At 37.4% G+C, this 18,853-nt stretch overlaps 1 protein-coding gene across 9 annotated transcripts in view; it reads right to left on the bottom strand.

Moving 5' to 3' along the window:
• Window positions 1-2,469: 2,469 nt before the first annotated feature.
• IGF2BP3 (insulin like growth factor 2 mRNA binding protein 3) overlaps window positions 2,470-18,853 on the bottom strand; it is a 61,520-nt gene continuing 45,136 nt past the window's right edge. For 2 of the 9 annotated variants that reach the window (XM_058179793.1, XM_058179794.1), the window contains 6 exons: window positions 18,447-18,482; window positions 16,781-16,900; window positions 12,148-12,222; window positions 10,416-10,547; window positions 6,254-6,367; window positions 2,470-5,231 (listed from right to left, as the gene is read on the bottom strand). In XM_058179793.1, the coding sequence (XP_058035776.1) occupies window positions 5,124-5,231; window positions 6,254-6,367; window positions 10,416-10,547; window positions 12,148-12,222; window positions 16,781-16,900; window positions 18,447-18,482 (585 nt within the window). In that variant the 3' untranslated portion in view covers window positions 2,470-5,123. Of the gene's footprint in view, window positions 5,232-6,253; window positions 6,368-10,415; window positions 12,223-15,951; window positions 16,064-16,780; window positions 16,901-18,446; window positions 18,483-18,853 lie in introns of those variants that run through there. The other 7 variants (XM_058179797.1, XM_058179796.1, XM_058179795.1 and 4 more) reach the window with 7 other exon arrangements.

Below are 18,853 nucleotides of genomic sequence, written 5' to 3'. Positions count from 1 at the left end.
CCTCTCCCTCTCTCTGTGTGTGTGAGCGACAGAGAGAGAAAAAGAGAAACAGTAGAAGGGAACCAGAAACATCAGGTAGATGAGATGCCAGGCGGCGAGGACGGCTCCCTTCCCGCCCTCCGCTTCTGAGCAGGTAGGCTGTCCTTGGCGGGCGGAATGGCGGCTTCCTCCTCCTCCTCCCCAAAGGCTCACCTCGCTTAAAGGCACAGCATGGCGCTTCCACTAGGCCATCTGCCCACCAACCCCTCTCCAAGCACTCGATCACGCAGCCTCCCCGCCCCTTGAACTAAACTGGCCAAGAGGTACACACAAATTCCCTCATTGCAGCAAGCTGAACTCATCCAAAGCCTCATTTTCAGTCGCTGCCTCCTTGGCCCAAGGCTCCCACAGCGCACCTGTTCGTTTAGGGAGAACATGCCCTTTTCTGGCCAGTCACTGCTTTGGAGAAATATCACAGTGGTTTTTTTTCTCTCTTTCACATACACACACACACACACACACCATTCTTTCTTTGGGATCACAACATAGACACCCCTTCCAGAAGTGCAAGGCTGAAGGCTTCGGATGGAGCATTTTGGGGATGTGTGTCTGCTGCTATCCCAAGTAAAGAAAGATCAACAGGGAAAGGGGAAGGAGGCCGGCAGCTGCAGAGGTGTTCTGGATATCTGGGCGGAGTTGCACAGCCTTCGCTGGCTCAGCTGATCAGCAATTAAAGGACTGAACTCCAGGAGGTGACCAGGGAAGGGAAGGGTTGCTTCCTGTGATGGCCACACCCATCCCTTCACTAGGGCTTATTTTTGGGGGAAAGCATATATTTATGTCCACCCCAAAAATCAGGCTTGGCCTTATTTTCGGGACATGTCCTATTTTCAGGGAAACACAGTAACAATCAAAATATTAAGTATTTTTGAAAAATAATCAGAATCAGAATTTAGTAACTACAATATAAACAGTATCAGTAATGATGTCTGTTTCTATGGATAAAATATGCCAATGAAGGAACGACGGAAATGGAACAAATTTTATCTGAAAGAAGAAATAAGAGAATGTGGAACTACAAATGACAGGCCAAGAGAATAATTTGGAAAAGGATGCTTTACTGGATGTACAAAATAGGCTTATTAAAATCTCAAAATTTGTATTTTGGGATACAGAAGAATTGAAGAGAAATAAAATCCTATTTTGATAATATTTGAGTGTATTAAAAATTGTTAGAATGAATATAAGACTGGTTTATTTGATCAAGATAAAAATATGGCAATGATTGCTGATACCAAGATTGAGAATTTGGTATCTATTTAACCTTATAGAGGATGAAGTTATTAAATTTGTTTAAACTTCTTGTGATGAGGATTAAAGTAACTCCTTATATATTACATTCTTTTCTCTTCATTCTAGAAAGAAAAAAGCTCTTTTTCTAAGTTTATGATTGTATTGGTTTATACTACTGTAATTAAATTCTTAATAAAATTATATTTGAAAAATGCTTACATATACAATACATAAACTACTGCTTAAAGATAAATTTCAAAGTTACTCTGAAAGCGTGTTAGGTAGTATTTAAATTTGATAATACTAAACATAAAATTCAGAGCCACTTCAGGCTAATTTTACAACCAACTGCTTAAGCCGGGGGGGGGGGGTCAAATTCAAGGCCTGTGGGCTGGATTTGGCCCCTGGGTGCTTAGATCTGGACCCCAGGGCCACCCTGGAAACAGTGACGGACCAACCACAATGCCTCTGTCTGCCAAAAAAGAGCTCGGGAGGGCCGCAGCTGGCCCTCGCGAGCTCCGTTTTCGCTGGCAGAGAGTTGCAGGAGGCTGTCACAGCCGAAAACAGAGCTTGGGATGACCGTAGCTGCCCCTCGTGAGGTCTGTTTTCGCTGGCAGAGTGCTTGGGCCACCACAGGCACTCCCAACACAAGTGACATTGATTTGGCCACACCCACTCTGGCACCTCGAGATCAAACACAACCCTGATGCAGCCCCCAATGAAATCAAATTTGACACCCCTGATTCAAGAAGATAAAACAAATTGCTCAAATTCTGCTTTATTATAACTGCAAGCTATTAAACCTGCAAGGTTTATTTAACAAAACTACTCAATACTATTTACATGTTTGATACTATTTACAATACTATTTACATGTTTGTGTGCTCACAGTGTACACAAAGCAGCCTGCCAGTCTCTTCCTAATTATAGGAAACTATAAGAGAACTCGTCTTTTATCAGTATTAAATTTTCCAAATTAAATCTTTGGGCACGAAGGCAAATTGATCCCACAATTTTACTATATGAATATTGAGTTATTTGAGTTCACTTATGACATTATCAATTTCAGCTTATTCTATTTCTGATGAAGCAAACTTGCAAAATCTTGCACTTGTGTGTTGTGTATATTTAGAATCATAGTGTTAGAACAGCGTCTTCTCTAGGAATCTTATAAATAAAGACTAAATATGCAATATATTTGAACTATCAGTCTATGAATTGCTGTGTTAATTATTCTGTTCCAGCAAGGATTTTCATTTCAGCCCCGTGAATCAATCAATACATTTTTTAAAAATGGACATAAGCTCATAAGATCTCCATTCTTTTAGTTTTTTTAACCTCTCACTCTTATCAAATAAAACAAAGACACATTTATCTGATAGTAGGAGTTAAACTCTTTATTCCATTCAGAGGCATCTGGCAAGTGAAGCTGCATAGGGGGCACATTACAGAGAAGAAATGATCAATACTTTATAGAACACTGAAATCATTTAAAGGTTCGCTTCCTAGCTATATGAAATACTTCATATTGCCGTATCTCAACTGAAACTAAAAGACATGATTTTACCACACTAAAGTCTACACATTTAAAGAAAAATGACAATATTTATGTCAGCAGGCGTAAATGTAGCACTTATTTTGTAAAATAAAGCTATTAAGGAAAACAATCATATCAATCTTTGCCAAAATTAATAATATTGGACTCAGATTTTTAAAAATCATTATGTCCATCTTCTTCAGTAATTGTAAAAGTTCATTATAAGAAAAAAACATCTCCTAAAGTTTAGGTAAAGTATTGTTCCCCCTTCCAAGCCCCCAAGAAACTTGTTTTTCTTTCTTTCTGCTAAACTACAACATATACTTGTATTTTTAAGCCAATTAGTAAAGAAAAATGCAGTAAAATAAAAGAAACTTCCCCCTCAAAAAAGTTATCTAATCTGTATAATCATAATCTTTGGGCAAATGATCTATTCTATGTAGAAATGCCTCTATTTTCGTATCAATCTAAGAGGTAGATCAACAAAATGGTGAAACAAACTGTTTTTGCTAATTGTGCCCCTCCAAACAGTGCAGCATAGCAGTCCCAATCTTCTCATGCACAGAAACATTACAAACAAAAGGGTCCGAGGTAATAGCATGGCTCGTGCACCCAGGGAGGCATGCACACGCACAGCAGTCTTTATGCACCATGTGTTGCCACATTGTTAAACTGAGGTAGACTGAAGTTTGTGTAGAAACTTGAATGCATATTACCACAATCACAATTCAAATTACATTCTGAAATTAAAGAAACAAGTATAATTTTTCTGTGATCCCTGCTTTTTAGTACATGTTTTTAGTTTGTGGTGTTGCAGAATGTGCATAAACGCTGCTGTATCTTGTTTGTAAGCCAAGCTTGAGGTTGTATGAATTTATTTTTATTTTTAAAAAACCCTTCGAAGTGGCTTAGCATGGCCTTTAATAGAGGATATGTAAACTTAGCCTTTCATTACCTTTAAATGGGATCATCAAACAATGTTGATCTCACCTCCCTCACCCAACACCCAATACAATAACTGAAAAGAATACAAAGCAATTGCTGGAAAGCAGAGAACCCATGCCTCCAAACTGCTCTAACTGATCAAGCACATTACCAAACTCAAGATGAAGCTTGCTCTTTGAAACAGAACATACAAATGGGCTGCAAATGTTTTAGTATTAGTAGGCAGAGAGTGATGGTCAAAGGCACAAAGGGTTCATGCATTCAATCAAGTAATACAAGAAAAAAAAATGTCCAGTTCTAACAGACTTCCTAGCATTTACCCAGAAGTCCCAGCCTCTTGCCATCACTTCCTTGTTCTGTTCCCAATAACGTACCATCAAATTTTTTTCATCCCATCTTAACAGAAAAATAATGGCATTGCTGCAGTAACTATATTGGCATTTGTTTAGGTTAATCTGAACATTCACTGATACCCTACCCACCCCCCAAAAAATGATTGTGTTGACACCCTCATATATAATCTGAAACTAATTTTTTTCCATCTCACTCCTGTCAGCCAACAATTAGAAGTCACTCACAACATTTGTCCCATCTCAATAAATTCTGTAGCACTCCTAGATTGTTGGCTGATCAAATTTATCATTTTTTAAAAAAATAAAATGCTCAAAAACTATTAGCTTTATAAAGTATACAAAATACAAAAAAAAGCAAAAAAAGGCAAAAAAGGAATAATTTCTTATTTGAGGTATTAAATGCCTGAGGTAGTTTAGTAAAATGCATATTCATCTTTTTATGTCTGGCCAACATCACTGAAACCTCTTAGTTTATACATGGCAGTATTGTGTATAAATGCAGCCAAAAGGGTTTTTAAAAAAAAGCCACTTGGTTAACATTGGGAATAACACTTAACCTCTTTGTTAATGCCCTTGTCTAAACTCCAGTCCCATCCCCAAATCAAACCTTCCCATTATCTTTGCTTCTTTTATAAGTGGAATAGAATAGCAATGCCTTTACTTTTTATATCAATGAACTCGAAAGAGAAAGCTTCATTAAATCAATGCCTAATATTGCTGGGGAATAATAAGAACCATGAAAGAAAACTAGCAAGTTTATGTTAAACTGTGAGAATAGAACAAAAGGGAAGTGAAGGGGTCCTTAGTTTAAAGCTGGGTTTCAAAAAATAAAGAGAGCCTAAAGAATACATTCTCAGAGACAGTATGCCAACTGCGCCTGGTCCTCAAACAAACTGGCTTGGTGAAACTTTTGTATATCATTCCAACAGGTGCCCATAACCTGTCCATTACAGTTTAGTCTCTCTCTCTCTCTCTTTGGTTTGGCATCTGTCTCTGAAGGGTCTTTTACTAAACCTTTATTTTCGTCTCTGCTGAGGCTGTCCACTTGGTGCTGTTTTCTGTTGTTGTTGTTGTTGTTGTCTTCTTACCTGAGCCAGTATTTCCTGAATTTTTCGTTGGGCAAGCTATGTGACAGAGAGGAATTGTCATTAGAGAATTAAATGCTTTTTCCTGTAACTGCTATCCCATTTCTCAAATATGTTTGAAACTGTGTAACTTTTAAGTGCATAACTCACTGCACATCTGTGTTTGAAATACTTCATCAGGAATGACTATAATTATACCCTGTTTCCCTGAAAATAAGACCTCCCCGAATAATAAGCCCAATCAGCCCCCCTCCCTGAAAATATTTAACTGCATGCACAGTTGGTCCCCGCCATTTCCTCTGGTTAGGGAGACAGAGCTGGAAATCAGGTAAGACGGCAAGAAGACCTCCATCTTGCTCCACGAGCCCCAAAATAATAAGATCTCCTTGAAAATAAGGCCAAACATTTATTCCAGGCTTCAAAAAAATGTAAGACAGTGTCTTATTTTCAGGGAAACACGGTAGTTACAATTCTTTAACCCATTTTTGAGACAGGTTTTAAAAAAAGTAAATAAATAAAAAAAAACTAAATTAAGACATTAATATATCACCACATAGCCAAAGTGAGCTGTCCTAGACAAAACGGGAGAATAAGAAAGATTTTTGTGATTTAAAATAACCCAAATAGTAAGCCATTGGCATTTACACACAAATCACTACTTTAAAAAACTTAAAATAAAGCCCCTTTTCTCAAAGGTACTTCAAAAAGAAATACAATAGTATACAGGTAATCCTCAATTTACGACCATTTATTTAACCACAATTTGAAGTTATTGTGGTTTTGGAAAAAGAGATGACTCATCCTTATAACCATTGCACTATCTATCCCATCATGTAATTGCAATTTGGGCACTTTAGATTGCAGTCATGTGGGGCCAGTGATATAATGACTTGATTAATGACTGTATCACTTAGTGATCAAAATTCTGGTCCCAACTGCGGTTGTAAGTCAAGAAGTACCTGTAACAGATAGGTTCAGTGGGAAATGCCATGTGCTTTTTGAGATTCCAATTATTAAACAATTAAAAAGTCAAAAGTTTTCAGACAGAAATTTCCACCAACCTGGCATGCATAGAAATGACCAGTAATTTTCACAACCACCTGATCATTTTCATCTGGTGTCTGATCACGAGGAACAACAACTTCTGCACTTGTTAAATTCTGAAGCTCATTTACCTGTTTTTTAAAAAAAAGTAAAATTACTGTATTGGTTTTCAAATCTTGTAACTGAAACCTACATGTGGGTGTATAGTCAAGAAAATAGATGTAAAAAATGTGGAAGTAAAAAGGTTTGCAAGAAAGGTGAGTCAATATGGACTCTGGATAACATACAATAAAGTAAAAGAACCATACAAACAAACCGGAATAATACCATTGCTGAAATTCCATAAATGGTTCCCAAAAGAATGAAAACTCAATTAAAAACAGTTGTGTTGTTGTAACACTTTTATGAATTGTCAGGAGGGAACAAGCTTCTTAAATCCCACTACAGTATATAGGATGTTCCAAAGTATAGGGATAACAACAGAGAAGGTCTGCTTAATACATGGGTGTCAAACTTGTGGCATCACATTGCCATCATGTAACCTTCCATGGTTTTTCCCATTCAAGGAGCTGGGGTAGGCATGGCCTATGCATGACCCTGGCTCATGGGCTGCCAGTTTGATACCCCTGGCCTAGTCCACCTGAAAATCCCATATGTGACCTCAGGCTATAAGGAGCTGGACAACACATAACAGAGCAACTGTCCAACTGATTCTCTTACTTCCCTTTACACTTGTTCTGGATGAGACCTCCTTCCATATGAAGGAGATCTGTAATTTATGGAGTCTTTCTAGACTGTGTCTCCTTCAGTAGGTGGAGCTTTGGCTGGTATTCCTGCAGTAGCCCTTTTCAGAGCAGAAAGCTTTAGTCACAGCCATTCACTTTATTATTTTATTATTATTTTAAAGTTGGGATTACTTCAACCTACTTTATCAGCTGTGCAGTAAGGGATTACGGGCAGCCTTTTGATTACAACAGCAATTGAGACCAGAATTTTGGTCATTAATTCCAAAATTTTGGTCAGTAATTACAAGCCAGTCTGTTATAAACTGGTGGGAGGGGGAGAGAGCTGTGGGAAGAGGAGAAAACAGAAGGGGAGATGGGGAAACTGAAAGCAATCTTCATGAATCCAGATAGAGACATCTCAAGGCCATGGACCTGGAATGGAATCTAACACCTCTCCATTTATCCATCTGTTGCAGGGTTACCAAAACATCTTCAAATGTGAATGGATAAGGGGAAGATAAGAGGGGGAGGGGGAATGAAAAAAGGAAAGTTAACCAGGGAATCTTCCACGCAATCTCTGAGTTTGCTTAATTTAAACACTTGACTATTAGTGAAAGTAATCTTTTCACTATAAATGGAGTTGAGAGTGGTTTTTTTTTCTAAAGGACCAAGCTGGGACCAGATCTGACAATTGTGGTCATGAAGCATGACATCACATGTCTCTGTTTATCTCTGTTGCCACTGTTAAGTAAACACCTTCTTACAACTTCCTCCCAGCTTTCAACAAGTCAGTAGAAAAGCCATCAGGAAGTTGCAAGTGCGAGGTAGATTGCAAACAGGTCAGCAGGAAGGAAAGTGGTGAGAGAGAGAGGGCAATGGGGATGTGGTTGGGAAGAAATGAGAATGCAGAAGAGCTTGTGCTAGCTGCTGTGGGGTAGGAGAGATTTTGTGAGTGGCAAAGAAGGTGTGACAACAGCACAGCAGGGCTTGGGATGGTGGCTGCTGGATGAGAGGAAGCAAGGGGATGGCCAGGAAGAAATGGTTAAAGTGCAGCTGCAGCAGGGCATGCAGTGACTGCTGCCCAGAAAGGGAGGGTGTTCAAGTGGCCAGGTGGAAATGTGACAAGGCTTGGGAAGGATGTGCTGATGTGAGAAACTTATCCAAGCAATTTATGACCTTCTCTGCTAGCTTCCCTCTTGATTCTGTTTGTGGAAAGCCAGCAGGGAAAATTGCTAATCATAATCACGTGAGGTCTTTGTTAAGTGCGAGACAATTGTCAGGTACCCAGATCACAATCACATGGCTATAGGGTTGCTGGGATACCTGGAACTTCCAGGACCAGTTGTAATCACTACTCATTCAGTGCTGTTGTAATTTCTAACAATCACTGGGCAATTACAGCAGTCTGTAGGTAGGCAGAATATTGCTATACCAATATTACAAGAACTGCAATACCTGGCTACAATTCAAGTTGATTGCTATTATTTCTGAATACCTATATTACTTTTGTCCAGGCTGCTTATGGGATCACCTATTCTAGAGGCAATCAATACTTTCTATGCAATGCATTTATAGGCTGTCTTCCTTGAGAGTTTAAAAGGAGAGGTGGATGTGGGGTGTAGACCAAGAAACATTTTTTGAATTTCTTTTTCATATTCCAGTAAAATATATTAACTGGATATTAATCAGGTAGTTCATGACTTACAACTATAACAGAACCCAGAATTATTATTATTTATTTGCATTTATATCCCGCCCTTCTCTGAAGACTCAGGGCGGCTTACATTATGTAAGTTACACTATGTAATTTATGTTCCTAAGTGAGAAATTTGTTGAGTCTTAACCCATTTTGCAACTTTTCTTGCCACATTTGTTTACTACCATTGTTAAATTAGTAACACAGTTGTTGTTAAGTGAATCTGGCTTCCCCCATTGACTTTGCCAGGTTGCAAAAGGGGATCACATGATCCCGGGACACTGCAACCATCATAATACAAATCAGTTGTCAAGTATCTGAATTTTGATATGATCATGGGGATGCTACAACTTCCTAAGTGTGAAAGTGGCCATAAGTCACTTTTTTCAGTGCCGTAATTTTGAGTCGTCACTAAATAAATTGTTGTAAGTTGAGGACTACCTATACGCCACACAATCCTATTTTTCCAAAGAACTACAACAATCTGGCAGTTTAAGAAAACATTTTGACCTGATTTGTGGTGCATTCTTTTTAATCTTCATATGTTTCTGCAATTATTATCTTTTTTATCCATTAAATTTAATCCATTAAACATGAAACTCAATCAACTGAATATTTAAAAATGTATCACAAATAATGTTGACTGGCACTGTTTGTTGATATGATTATTATTATTATTACATTATTATTTTTATTAAAAGGTTTTACCACAATTTTAACAAATAATTACCCTCATCCTCCCCTCCCACCCTCCACCCCCTTCACCCAACCCCCCTCTCCCCGGACTTCCCAGAGCAAATACAGGGTATAGCATTTACCAATCATAAGCTAAAATATGCTAATTATTCATAAACTCCCATCCCTCCCCTAGAACCATAACTCCCTTATTTCATATAAAAGAAAAAAGAATACTGTATACAAATACAATTATTACTTTCTGCTCATTCATATGCTATTTGATACTTTTTAGTCTGATATTTGTTTTGAATATATTCTATCCATCTTTTCTATTCCACTATATATCTTTCTTGTGAATAGTCTTTCAGGTATGCTGAAATTCTTGCCATTTCTGCTAAGTTCATTACTTTTAGTGTCCACTCTTCAATAGTAGGCAGATATTCCTTCTTCCAGTATTATGCCACCAGTAGTCTGGCTGCTGATATTAAGTTTAAAATTAATTTAGTGTCTATTTATGTACAGTCCGTAGTTATACCCAATAAAAACAATTGCGGAGTAAATTTTATCTTCTTCTTCAAAATATTTTGCATAATCCACCAGATTTTAATCCAAAATGCTTTGATTTTTTTACAAGTCCACTATATATGATAATAAATAGCATCATCACAATCACATCTCCAACATTTAGCTTGCAAATTCGGATACATATACACCAATTTTTTTGGATCTAGATGTTATAAAAATTTTCTCTCAAGTTTTGAGCTTGCGTAAATTTAACATTTCTAACCCATATTGTTTCCCATGTTTCCATCACTATAGGTTGATTATTACATTATTATTATAGTAATCATTATCATTATAATAATCATGATATTATTGTTATTTTAATTGGAATTTGTCACCCAGAATCTATAAAGTTGGGACAGGACGTACATGGCGGCTAGAAAATAAGTACACAAACATGCAAGCAGGCTTGCTAGCTAGCTTTAGGAGAGGAGAGTCTGTTCCTTGGCCTCAAATCAGACATTTTTGTTTTATAAGATAATCTGGTAAAATATTTTTTCACATTCTAATACTTGCCGTTTTGCCACCTTTGCCAATAACTCTACCAGCAGCATGGGATGGCACTTTTATATGAGCTTCAAGTTTTACTTCTTCTTTAGGTCCAAAGAAATTTTCTTCCTTAAGTTTCCCATAGATTCTCCCTTGGGCCTTTAATAAAACAATTAAATAAAATTATGTGAATATTACCAAACACTAAATTCCAGAACATAGTGTATAAAGATGAAAAACTGTGGGTTTTTTTACCATTTCATCCTTTTCATTTTCTAATATCAAAATAGCATAAAAACAAGAGAAATAAATCCTAAACCTTAAGAAATGTTAAATGTTTTTTTCATCGTCAACTAGCTCAAGGATATTAGAATGTGGTTTCCTAGAAGGATAATGGAACTTTGGAGCTGATTTTCCAGAGATTAATCTGCAAGCAGCCAATGGCACAGTGATCAATAGAATATGCCTCTCAAGATTTTTTAAAATCACCTTTTTGGAAGGTATAATGCAGAGGTGAAATGCTCCTGGTTCGGACCGGATCGCCCGATCTGGTAGCGATGGCAGCAGGTGATTCGACGAACCGGTAGCAAAAATCCCTGCCCCCCTTCCCCCCTCCTGCATGCCCAGCTGAGCCATACAATCAGAGGTTTTTTTAACTTTTAAAAGCATTTTTCTTCGGACGAAAAAATGCTTTTAAAAGTTAAAAAAAAGCCTCTGATGATCGTGCTGCTCAGCTGGAATTGTCAGAACCCTTTCAAAGCATTTTTTCTACAAGTTCTTCGGCCGAAGAGGCTGTAAAAAAAAAGAAGCTTTTAAAGGGTTCTGGTGATCAGACAACTCACCTGGGCTCGTCAGAACCCTTTCAAAGCATTTTTTCTACAAGCTCTTCAGCTAAAGAAGTTATAGAAAAAATGCTTTCAAAAGTTTAAAAAAAAGAGTTAGCCACGCACACCCAGTCACATTACCACCCCCCACCAAGCCATGCCCACAGAACTGGTAGTAACAAATTTTACATTTCACCCCTGGTATAATCTCCAATTTGAATGTTGCAACAAAACAATGCCCAGTAATAAATATTACTACAACTTAAGTTGTAGTAGTTACTTAAGTAGTTACTTAAGGCTGTAAGTAAAGAAATATGGGAACATTTTGCTTAATGCATAATATACCCAAAATTTTAATTAATTCCAAACCATTGGTTGCCTAAGGCAACTATTCGAAATATAGAAAAATCCTTCATATCTTACTATTGTATTAAAGACTTTATATGGCCTTTATTTAACAGTCAAACTCTGCAATTTTGGCACTGGTGCCATCTTTTAACAGAATTAAGTTCTCCAATTATCCTCAACGTTTACACCTTTAAAAATCACAATCTCAATTTTAGTTTACTGTGCAGCATTTTTGTACTTATAAGCAACTTAATAGAGTTTGATTATCCAATTCAAGCAGAATGTTGAAACTGCATTCAGAAATGTAGCAGTGCACAGCTTTTTTGGGTATCGAAAATGCTATAGTTACAGGTATCCATTGTTTTCCTATCCCAGATATAGGAAAACTTCTCAGCAGTTGAGAGCCATTCTGATGGCCAGAGAGTTTTCCTTCCCATGATCTAGAAATGAAATGAAATCACATTTTTGGTTATTTGTCATGTTAGGTTAATGGTTGGGAGGTTACTGAGAACTGCAAAAGAGGGTGACATGTTATTTGCACATCTTTGCTCTACAAACAAAAAGCATTAGAAACTTTAAAATGTTACCTTGAATTGTGCCTCAGGTGGTCCAGTAATTATCACCATTCTCAGTTTGGCATCTGGTCCTTCAGGAGGTGCTATCTAGAACGTAAGTGATATATTTAAGAGATTATTTTCTGTTCCCCTGGACTCTAATGAAATCAATCAATCAATGTTTATTATGGTCACAGATCAGCACTACAAATAAAAGCATTAAAAACAATAGTAAAAACAAAAATAAAAGACAAGACATTTGTACTGATCTGACAACTATAGTCATATGTAAGAGAGTTCAGTATTTCCCAGATATTTTATAATGTGAGGTGTTATAAATTGAGTCTATGAGTCCTTATAGAAGAATGCAATATATCAGGACATGAACTATAGTTTCTATGGCCCTTTGTCCACAGGGGCACAATCTCAGCAAATGTGTTATTTTTTTCATGCATCCAAAACTGTTGTGGGAAGTACATTGTAGCATGCTAAAGTTAATAGCCTTTAGATTTCTGGGATGGTTATTTGATTACCTTATCTTGCTGCTTTAAAGGAGAATGAAATCACTTTTTTAAAAAAACACTTATTTTAATTCTAAAAACATTGATTAAAAACCTTTTCACAAGGGTGGGCATCCAGGTAAGATTCAATGGCAGATTAGATGTTTGCATACAATGTTGTTGTGGCAGCAAATAACAGCCAGCAGTGATTTATGGCTGGTAGTCTTTCCAGATAAAGAAAAATTGTCCACATGCCCTCTGCAGTGCAGCTTCTCATGAGGAGTGGCAGAAGTTCAAGGAAGAAACAGTGTGCTTCTATACACAAGCCACATCCTTTTGAGGGATAGCAAACCCTCAAACCTTCAGTTTTGAATATAATCAATTGAAGCTTTTAAAAACAGTGGGGCAAAGAAAACAACTCTCAGTGAATCTCAGAACTTTCTTTCTGAATTACAGAAAGCAAAAATGAAATACTTCGAAGAGTTTAAAACAACAGCAAAGAGCTTAAACAAGATTTTGACTGAGAAAGTTATAAAAAGATAAACAAGACTGTACAAATTTGAAATATTGATATTTTGGAAAAAAGTAATTTTGGTGCTATTTGGAATTAAACAAACTAACAAACCTTCATGGGAATGTTGATTCTTCAACATCAAAGGAAAAAGACAATAGGCAAAATTTATAAAAAAGATTGTTCTTGGAATGGGATGAAGATGATATAAGGAGGCAGAAATGACAAAGTGTATAGATACATCAATACATGATTTCCAAAATTAAGAAATATACCAAGGGGTATTCCTTGTGTACTTTGTCAGAAAGAAGACTAGACCCAAGTTTTGGAGCAGCATTTTACTATCAAACTCAAGTTAATAATGGATAAATCCTGATCAGAATACTGAACAAACAAAAATAATATTTTTATACTAAAAACTCAAATAGAAAAATATACCATTTTGATAGGCTTGGAAGGAGTGACCTCCACATTTTATCATGCCTATTATGACTTGCAAAAAAGCCATAAAATTTTAGGCTCAAATAGATATTGTGATACAAAGAATTTTAAACATGAATATTCAATTGAAATCAGAACTCCTCTTCCTGAGACTAACAGACAGTTAGAAAAGAGTTATGGAAGATTGTTTTTTTTTAATATGATCTGCTGCAAGATTATATTCACAAAAATTGAAAGACTCTGAAATAACAAAATGGCTGGTGAGGATAACAGAATTAACAGAAATGTCAAAATTGACTTGTTTGATTAGAGCAGGGGTCAGCAACCTTAAACACTCAAAGAGCCATTTGGGCCCAAACACTAAGAGCCACAAAACCTGAGTGGGCCAACTTGACGTCACTCACTCCTACACAGTCACATGACCCTCCCCCAGTCACGCCTACCCAGCCTATCATTGGGGCAGAGAACTGGTTGTTAAATTATTTACCCCACCCGGCCCCGCGCGTGTGTGTGTGTGTCTGTCTGTCTGTCTGTCTGTCCTTTCTACTATTTGAGCCCCTCTGAAGAAATTACAACAAAAGTTTAGCTCTCAGGTAGTTCAAAGACTTTTACCTGTTATACCAAAGGAAAGAAAAGTGTGCTAGAAGAGCAAATGGGGGTGGGAAAGAGAAACCAGGATATGGAATGCTTGATGGGTACAAAGATGAGACTGGCTCCTGGGGCATCTTCTGCAGGATCCCCTTCAACCCTGGCAGTGCCCTGGGATACTTCACTGAATTAAGAGGACAGCAAAGAAATACATTTATCTGAAATTTAAATCATAGGGCACATAACAAGAAACTGCGGTCAGGAAGAATGCACATCTCTGCTATGACTATCACCACTTAGTTTCAATATGAGGAATTTCAATCACTCTTTCACAACTTTACTTCTCCCTGGTGGCACTGGATTTTTTTAACAGCACAATTCAGGAATGATGGGAATGTAGTGCAGTAGCCTCTGGAGGGCCATTACAACCTTATTCTTGCTCCCCCCTCTCCTGATTTCATCTTCTTTTCTTCCTTCTCCACTCCTCTGATTTCACCTTCCTTCCTTCTTTCCACAAAAATAACAGCAGCTGTTGTTTGTGGCTGAAGCTATCTCGGGCTGTTATTTACACACACACACACACACACCTATTTTTATTCCACTTCTAAGGCGAAGGAAAGAAGTGACCCCTTCTCCTTCTAGAAGCCCACCTACCCTTCCCCCAGCTCTCTTCCCTCCACTCAATTCCACTTTGGGACATTGGAATGAGCGCTGGAAACACGTGTTGGGGCGACATCAGAGCATGGCTTCTAGCGCTTGGCCCACAACTCTTTGCGTTTCTCCAGGCCCAGCTTTTTTTTTTTTTTTTTTTACATTTATATCCCGCCCTTCTCCGAAGACTCAGGGCGGCTTACATTGTATAAGGCAATAGTCTCATTCTATTTGTATATTTATATACAAAGTCAACTTATTGCCCCCCCAACAATCTGGGTCCTCATTTTACCTACCTTATAAAGGATGGAAGGCTGAGTCAACCTTGGGCCTGGTGGGACTAGAACCTGCAGTAATTGCAGGCAGCTGTGTTTAATAACAGGCTTCTTACAGCCTGAGCCACACCGTGGCCCTCAGCTTGCTGAGGAGGGGAGGGAGCTGCCTTGACGTCTCCACTGCCACCCCCACAGCCCCAGCCATTCTGCTGCCCAGAAAGGTGGGGTGTGTTTCAAAGGCAGCACCTCGCATCTGGAGGTGCCGAACGGTGTCCTGCTGCTAGAGCCGGGCCAGGCCTCTCCATCGTCCAGCTCACCAATGGGGGCGCTTCTGCCAAGCCAGCTCCCCCACTAATGGGATTTTGTGCTCAGCACTTGGCAGGGGAAGGGGAGCATTTCTTTCTCTTGGCCCCACTGACGAGAGAGGAGGAAGGCCAGGCTTGGGCGATGACCCCCACCCTGCAAGATCTGCCCCCGCTGTTCTTTCTCCACCCGCTTTGCTGTCAACAACAGAAAATGTACTACGACAAAGGCAGCAGGAATCCTGTTGCCATGCAAAGGCAAATATAGTGGCTCTTCACTCCTGCACTAAGGCTCCGCCCATTGCCACCACCATGACAGGATGACAGCTCTTTCATCCCACTGCCATGGACAGGGAACCTCAGCAGAGAGATGAAAGAGCCACATGCAGCTCTAGAGCTGCGGGTTGCCGACATCCGGATTAGAGAAAGGTCAAATGCCTTACAAACTGTTTTACTGGACAAAGAAAAAAAAAAGATTTATAAGTTTGGTTAGAAAAGACTGACTATAGGTAGAAGGAAATTATGTTGTACTGTTAGAGAGGGAGGGGATAAAATATAAATCTACTTACAACTGTTGTTAAGAAGACCAGAAGCTATTTCTTTTCTTTCTCTTTTATATTTCTTTCTTTGTACTTTTTCACATACTTCCTCTTTACTTTTCTTACTTTTGTCTTTCAAAATCTGCATTGTTTTTATTCATAAAATTTCTTTAATAAAAATTATTTTTAAAATCTGTTTACGGATTTTTACAGTATAGCTGTTAGTAACAGTCTTTCTAAGGTACTTCCTTCATTTGAATCAAACACATTTTTATTTAAATATACATCCTGCTATCAGACATCTACCATTTTGGTAACTGGAAATTACTGGGATTATTTGATTGTGAATTATTTGATTAGCGAATAGTGAAGAACAGTAATATTACAGTATCTTTTATTTCCTGAAAACTTTTTGCTATGCTGCTGTTGTACTAGTTTTTCTTTATTCAACAAAAAGCAGACATGCCTGAACTTGAACTCTGAAATGAACTGAAGTCTAGGCAAGTGGACTTCTCAAATAGTAAACCATTTGCTTCTCTTGTTTTGAATTAAACATTAAAATTATGTGGGAACAATTAAGCTGCACTTCAAAAACATGGCCTAAAGGTTTCATGCTAAGAACAATTATCTAAAAGTCTCGACCACCAAGAGGATTTGGGTTTTTTTTACAACTTCTATTTCACCTCTCAAATAACTTTTTAAAATATTCTTGTAATTATCTTGTTTCTGAATGAGCCAGTAATAACCATTCTAGAAACAGGAAGCACCAGTTATGGAGTCTAAGGTAGCCACAGAACGGGGCCTGTAAAAACTTGCTCTTAAGAGTCAAGAAGACTGTGGTATAAATAACTTATGTTACCTTAATAGATGCACCTGCAAAACGAGAAAGTTGCTTGATGTGCTGCCCTTGTTTGCCAATAATGGCTCCCACTGCTAAGGCTGGTATGAACAGATGAACTGTCTCAGATTCTGGTTGTTGCTGGAATGCAAAAGCAAAGAAAACACAGGCGGGTATGAACAACCACAAGGCTAAGTTACTCTTAAGCCAAGATTATACCTATAAATATTAGGTTTAAAAAATGTAATTAAACATACAATTTTAATCAAAGACATAACGGAGAAAGATAATTACACAGATAAATACACAAATCATTAACTTCAAAACAGCAGTGGCTTAAAATGAAGGGTAGGCAGTAAATTTAGAATATATGCAGTAAAAATATTTAAAATAGCTGCAGCCTTTTCAATAAAAAATTTTATCAGTTGTTGCTAATGTCTTTCACATGTTTCATGTTTTTAAATATAATTTTTATAAAGGACATAACGGTTGTAATTGATTAATGTCTTTATATGGCTGTCCATCTCACAAGATATCACTCTGGGCAGAAAGTTTTTTTAAAAAGGCATAAAAACAGTAAACATGCCAAACACGATCATATTAAAACACATAAATACATATACTCACACACATACACATAATTAGATCAGCAGTAGAACCACATTAAACTCTTTATCAATTCCATGTGATTTATAAAAATACTGTTTAAAGGAATTAAATGGCACTAAGAATTTCAATGATACAGATTGCAAATTCCATATTGAACTTTAAGATTTTCAAGAGATCTTGCTGCATGTAATATTGTTTACATAATGCTAAGACACTCCCTTGATTTTTATGAAAGTCTATATACATCACTTTTCAATTATTATTAATGGATATAAGAAAACCTAAAGAACATCTGAATTTGGTTTATTTAAAACCAACTGTAACCATTCTTTTTGCAGCAAATATATTCGGGTATAAGGCAGCAGTGACATTTGGCCAGATCTATCCGACTCGCGTGAACCGGTAGCAGCGGGAGGCTCAGCCCATCCATCAGGACGTCATTATGTCCGTTTTTGACCCTCTGCTCATGTGCAAAAGGCTCTATGCATGTGCAGAAGAGGCGCCATGCGCGTAGTGCGTGCATGCTCCTGTTCCCAAACCGGTAGCGAAGGTAAGTGAATTTCACCGCTGGTATAAGGGTTTTACTTTATAATCAAGTCTGATTTTATTTTTATTATAAAATTTAATCAAGACCATTTTTTGTATACTTAAATACTTGTTTTATCACTTTATAAGTTTTTCAAATGGATGAACTTGTTCATCTGTAGTTCATCTGTATTATAGTAAACAGCTGTAAATGTTCCACCACTATTAAGATTAAAGTACATGGCATTTAATTATTATCTTTTTAATAGGTATGTTGCATTTCTTTGGGTCACAGAGGAACAAATAATCAACTTTACAATCAACAAAATTGTTTTAGAAAAACTATTGAAAGACTAACAATAGAAGTAACTCCTTAAAAATACCTCACATACCAGTTACTTCTATTGTTAGTCTTTCAAACACTCTCTTTTCATTTTCATGTGTTTATATCAAGTGTCATATATACACTTTTTGTTGCTAACAAAACTTATGTAGATGTTAACAATACTTCAACAATTTAATCTTTGCATTAAAAAAATCCTTAGTTTAGTACCTGGCCTCTGTAACTGTAGGAGGGAAAATGGCAGAACTAGGAGAAGAAATAAAAAGTTTTTGAGTTATTATGTAGCTACAAAGTCCAACTTCCCTTGATAGTGAATGACCATTATCTAACACTAACCACTATTGACTGTTGGTTGAGAAGATTCCTATGCATAGATTTTAAGCAATAAATCACGTGTGGGCTTGGTTTTTCATGCCTGACATTAGAGCAATCAGAAACCGAGAAAGCTGTCAATAGTCATTTTAAGGAATGACTGTCCTGACTAGAAAATTCTGGAAACCAAGGTTCACGAATCTTAAATCAGATTTGGGAATACTAGAGAGGACCACATGAACTAGGTAAGTCATCTTCTTCAGCATAAGACAGCTTCTTCTATTTTCTTTAGCCCAAATCATGTT

Source organism: Ahaetulla prasina, chromosome 4 (assembly GCF_028640845.1).
Source record: "Ahaetulla prasina isolate Xishuangbanna chromosome 4, ASM2864084v1, whole genome shotgun sequence".
NCBI classification, from domain to species: Eukaryota; Metazoa; Chordata; class Lepidosauria; order Squamata; family Colubridae; genus Ahaetulla; species Ahaetulla prasina.
The sequence above is the reverse complement of the archived record's forward strand: the minus strand, read 5'-3'. Positions and strand labels throughout refer to the sequence as shown.